Source organism: Poecilia latipinna, unplaced genomic scaffold (genome assembly GCF_001443285.1).
Source record: "Poecilia latipinna isolate Pla-1442-1.1 unplaced genomic scaffold, P_latipinna-1.0 Scaffold2378, whole genome shotgun sequence".
Classification (NCBI taxonomy): Eukaryota; Metazoa; Chordata; class Actinopteri; order Cyprinodontiformes; family Poeciliidae; genus Poecilia; species Poecilia latipinna.
The window spans coordinates 75429-81240 of record NW_015114994.1 but is presented as its reverse complement, the minus strand read 5'-3'; the positions used below and the strand labels follow the sequence as shown (position 1 = coordinate 81240).

General features: G+C 41.8%; 1 protein-coding gene across 2 annotated transcripts in view; it reads left to right on the top strand.

Moving 5' to 3' along the window:
- Positions 1-2497: 2497 nt before the first annotated feature.
- gja10b (gap junction protein alpha 10 b) overlaps positions 2498-5812 on the top strand; it is an 8601-nt gene continuing 5286 nt past the window's right edge. For both annotated transcript variants that reach the window (XR_001422420.1, XM_015019124.1), the window contains exons 1-2: positions 2498-2602; positions 2683-4128. Coding sequence is in view for 1 of the 2 variants with exons in the window: in XM_015019124.1 (XP_014874610.1) it covers positions 2704-4128 (1425 nt within the window). In the remaining variant the exon portion in view is untranslated. The remainder of the gene's footprint in view (positions 2603-2682; positions 4129-5812) is intronic.

Here is a 5812-nt window from a genome sequence, read left to right as displayed (position 1 = left end):
TAGTTCCTTTCTGCCAGTCGCAGCCGTCTGTTTGTGCCAGGCTTACAGCAATCAATCATTTGGCGTCCCAACAGAACACCAGCCCCCAATGTTTACTCGTTCTGGTCTTGCACACTGCGCTCTAGTTTTCCGCTTCAGCAAGAATCCTGACTTATTCTAGCCCTCTTTCTGCGTTTTCCGAATAATTCGTTTTTGGAGGGGTTTACAGGATAGATGAACGGTCCCTATTATCAAGGTGCTCCGCATTCCATGAAGTCATGCTCATCTTGTAGCGATCCAAACTTAATCTCATCGCCCTCAGTACAAAATGAAAACACTTCAGGATCTCAAGAAACTTAAATGGATGTTTTGATTTTTTGTTGTGGGTTTAGATAGCGTTTCACTGGCGATGTTTTCCAGTGACATATAATTACCCAGTAATATTTATACATTCCCTGCCTACTTAACATATTTTAATACAAAAACACAGTGGACCACTACCGCGCCCCGACCACCTGGCTTAGCAAGATTTCTGGGGGAAACCCTGCACAGAATCAGTCCAGTACCGGTCCACATTCTCAGGGGAGAAAGACTCAGCTGGTATAAATAAGATTTTTAGCTTTTGGAGTTACGCTTAAGAGAAATGTATTTAATCAAAGAATGTCATGAATATGTGTGTATGTAGGGCTGCACCAATTGCAGTTTTCTGACCGATCTCTGGTTACCAATCTTTAAAAAGCCTGACCTGCCAATTTTTATTTTCGCAATTTTGTTTTTGGTCTGAAATGTCAGACCAAAAACAAAACAAAGACAAGCCAAAAACTGTGACTTTCTTTCTATAGCAAGAAGGTCACAGTGGGGTGAATATTGTTAATTGTAAATGTGCAATTGAGTTGCATGATGACCTGACCTGGTGGGTCGGTCTGTGGTCTCTTACTGTAGAGCAGAAAAGGAGAGAGGATGACTTTTAAACCTTTACTGATGAAAATAAGATCAGGGGATAAGATGGGCTTCATGTGTAAGTATCGACTGATCACAGTCCCCCAAAATTAAGGAAATTGGTGCCCAGAAATCAACTGGTCGATAAATCAGTTGGCCAATAAATGTATCCTTTTATACATGTATATAATGTAAACAGCACTGCGAGAGATGCAATAAGTTTATAGCAGGTGTCTGAATGATCTCCTGATTGCAGCCAGTCCACATTGTTAGCAGATCTAGAGGGCCCCAAAATCAAATTTCACTTAGGGCCCCATAGAGGCTTGGGCCGGCCCTGGTGCAACTACAAGTTATTCCTGCGGTTCACGTATAGCTGCACTACCAGAGCTAACGCAGTGGAATTTAAACTCCTACCTTGATCAAAAACTCTGGAAAGAAAAATAATTCCTCACATGGGGTTGATGTAAATATCCATACAGGGCAGCCTGTGTCCAGCTTGAATGAAAGGAGGCACACACGATCCGCGAAGAGGTTAACTTAATCCAGCTGCTGCAGATACGAGGCAACATGCATAGGCAACACGCAGAGGCAACACGCAGAGGCAATGTGCAGAGGCAACACGCAGAGGCAACATGCAGAGGCGCCAGCGGTGTGATTGGTCTGGCTTTAAATGCATAAACTATAATCCTATCTTCTATAAACAAACTGGCTTAAAAATAATCAGCTCCGCTGAGGGGGCCCCTTAGTGGCCTTGGGGCCCTAAGCGGCTGCTTGGTTTGCTTATGCCTTGGGCTGGCCCCGGGGAGGAGTCAGGGGAGCTTGATTTTTTTCATAGACTCTAATATTATACTGTCATCTAAATTCACATGAGAACGACTTTGTGAAGGCTTTGAAATGGTACAGCAAAATTCCAAAACTAAATTGAACAGACAGTCTGTGGGCTAACCTGGAGAAGGCTGTGGACAAGAAATGAGAACAGATTTTTCTAGACAGAGTGGATAGATACTAACAAGTCTACAAGTCTACTAACAAGATACTGAAAGACTTTTAACAGACTGAATGCTGAAAAGGAATCACAAGGTATTGATTTAAGAGTGTGCACAAATGACTAAATGGACTTGCATAAGATTTTCCTACATGAATGGCCTTCATTCACTATATTCAAACAGGAAGGGATGAAGAGGGTTTCATCCAGAAAGGCTCCAGATCAAGTCAGTGATGGCAGGGTCAAGCACAAAAGCCTGTGGATACTGAGTGCCTGAGCTGCTGCTACTCTAAGTAACCTAACCTGCTGATATTCAAGATCCAGAGTAATGGAGAAACTTGTTGAGTCTTCATTGTTTTAGTCATGTTGTACTGCCCCTGGAGCCTTAGGAAGCCTGAAAGCTTTGGACAAAGCTGAATATTGACACCTTAGTCAGCGCTATTTCCAGTTTAGTGTTCTGATAAAAGTGTGGCAGGATGAAACTGACCTCGGGGTGTTATAGGCCTGTGTGGAGGATCAATAGCTTCAAACTAGAGACCTAGTTAGCAGCAACATTGAAATAGAGTCGGCCATAGAGCACAGTGGGGTTTTAGCAGTCTTCAAGGGACAGTTAATGAGTCCTGATGTTGCTGCAGATGGATCATCTTTTTTGTAAGATCTTTATGATCAAATACACAAAGCAAGGGCTCTAGAAGACTGGTAAGTACAGCTTTTCCTTTGATATTTAAAACATTAACATAAAAGTCTTGCAATACATGTTATCTTCTTTATTCACTCAGCTACTAATAATGTGAGAGAAGATGGGAGACTGGAACTTGTTGGGGAGCATCTTAGAAGAGGTCCACATTCATTCGACTATTGTGGGGAAAATCTGGCTCACTATCCTCTTTATCTTCCGGATGCTTGTACTTGGCGTTGCAGCAGAGGATGTTTGGGACGATGAGCAAAGTGAGTTTGTCTGCAACACAGAGCAGCCAGGCTGCAAGACTGTCTGCTATGACCAGGCATTCCCTATCTCCCTCATACGCTACTGGGTCCTGCAGATCATCTTTGTGTCCTCTCCCTCACTGGTCTACATGGGCCATGCTCTGTATCGCCTGAGAACCCTTGAAAAAGAGAGGCACAGAAAAAAGGCCTGCCTGAAGGCAGAGCTGGAGGGGGCAGATACTGACCAAGAGGACCACAAGAGAATCGAGCGGGAGCTCAGGAAGTTAGACGAACAGAAGAAAGTCAGGAAAGCTCCGCTCAGAGGATCATTGCTGCGCACATATGTTTTTCATATCCTGACCAGGTCTGTGGTGGAGGTGGGTTTCATCATTGGTCAGTGTGCTCTTTTTGGCATTGGATTATCTCCTCTGTACAAGTGTGAGAGACTGCCGTGCCCCAACAGTGTTGACTGTTTTGTGTCAAGGCCTACAGAGAAAAATATTTTTATGGTGTTCATGCTTGTCATTGCCGGAGTGTCTTTATTTCTCAACCTTCTGGAGATTTTCCATCTGGGTGTGAAGAAGATCAAGCAAATCCTTTATGGATACAAATATGGAGATGATGACAGTGTCTGCAGGTCAAAGAAAAATTCTATAGTGCAACAGATTTGTGTTCTGACAAACTCCTCACCACAAAGGCTGATCCAGCTGACTCAAGTTGCCAATCCTGTTTCATCAGATCCTTACAAGGATGCTCAAAGAGATGTGCTGCCTTGTAACTTGGTTCCACTAGGTTGCCAGAACACAGAAGGCATGGACATCTCACAGCAGCATCCTGGACAGACGTTCCGGCCGAGCCAAGGTGACATCCAGCATTTGAGGCAACTGGGGGCTGTGGAGCGGCGGCACACTCTGGAGAATAGAAAACCGTCCTTCAGCAGCGATGAGTCAAACGGACCTCATTGCTCTGGTAAACCTCACTTTGCAGGACCGCGAGCAACGCTGGTGGCCAGCCATATTGAGATCCCAGCTGCCCTGAGGATCCCTCAGAGGAAGCAGAGTAAAGTCAGTGTCTGCAAGGAACTCAGCGACATGAGTGATTCTCCAGAGAGCGACCACTATCCCACAGCCAGGAAGTGCAGCTTTATGTCCCGAGGACTGTCAGAGGCCAAGCTCGCCAGTCCGTCTGACAGCGGCGCCTCTCAGAGTGGAACAGATACCGAAGCCCAGCACTTCAACCAGGGGGAAAGCCCAGTGATGACCCCACCACCCCCCACCTCTGGGAGGAGGATGTCCATGGTAAAAACACATTCCTTCTAGTGAAAACTGTAGCACCCTATGTTTTGCTTAACCTAATATAATGCTGAAAATGTTTTTTTTTTTTTTTTTTTTTGTGCTGATGCAATAAAACCACGCATATTTGATTCAGTGGAGTAGAAGAGAGAGATTTTTAGATTTGTGTTATTCTCTGCTGGGCTACAACAGGACACCCAGACCGGTCCTGGTTCTTAACCCAGAGCATTTCATGATGATGACACATCATAACAGATGATGTTATGATTTTCTGGTAAAAAAGAAATGTCTCAGTTGATAGGACAAAATGATATTAAAAAAAAAAACTTTTCTCATAAGTCCTATGAAGAGAATGCAACACAAATCTCTGCTATGAAAAACACCCCAAAACTTACCAAGCCATACAAGAAATCTGTGAAAACTGTGCTGTTGTCTAATTTTGTGTGGAGGGTATTTAGATATAGATCTAATGCACAATGCTCCAGTCTAATCTTCAAATAAGACCACCTAAATATGTATGAGTTAGATCAATAGAATGAGCTCCATCACCATGCACAGAGGAGCATTATTTAACTGAGAGAGAGACTAGGATAAAATTATGTTTTGTACACCACAGAAGTTTGAAGAGATTTATATTAATATATATCTCAACCGACATGACTTGTTGGAGTCTGAACAATATGTTTATTAATGCATATCTTACCAGTTCTACAAGTCAAACATTTCAGATAAAGATACTTTTATTTTTCAGCCATTCAGTTGTATTTAGTAGGCTCAAAATTACCAACTGGAGACAGCACCTGATTATCAGGAAATAGTAATCAAATAGTTTTCCATCTCAGTTATTGTTTTGTGATCACTTGCCTGATGAGGTTTGATATTAAATAACAGTAGCTAAAAGATTATGTTTAGCACTGAGGAGAGAATAAGTTCTGCACACTTATGGAAAACAAACAACTTCTCTCCAAAATATAAGAATGTATTAACAAAATTTTATTTCTATATTTATTAGCAAGATATAGTAGTACAGCTCAAAACTGATTATCGGGTGGTGGATCATAAAACTCACTAATTTAGTAGCACTGAGCTAAACTACTGTAAGTAAAAATGAAAGAACAATGAAAACCACTAGAATAAATAATAAATTCAATAACCAATTAAATAATGCAGTAATATCACAGCTCAGAATGAGTATGTACATTTAATAAATAATTTGAAATGAGGACAAATTAACTTTAAACTAAATCAAATTCAGCTTAAGACTAAATTGAGAACACTTGGTATGTGTTCAACAGTTCACCATGTTTAGCAGTGAAGATCAAAACATTTTACAAAGTAATGTTTCATGAACTAATTTGCTAAGAGGTCTGGAAGGTTGATACAACAACTGCAGGCCTTTAATGTATTGTGGTGCTACGTTGTTCAGTAATTTATAAACTAACAGTATTTTAAAGTCTATTCTCTCAGTGAAGGACTTTAGAACTGGTGTGATGTTCTCTATCTTCTTGGTTTTAGTCAGAACACCAGCAGCAGCGTTCTGGATCAGCTGCAGCTGGAGGATTGATTTTTCTTTAGGCAGACCTGTGAAGATATAACTCAAGATATAGATTGCAGAATAATGTCCATCCATCCATCCATCCATCCATCCATCCATCCATCCATCCATCCATCCATCCATCCATCCATCCAT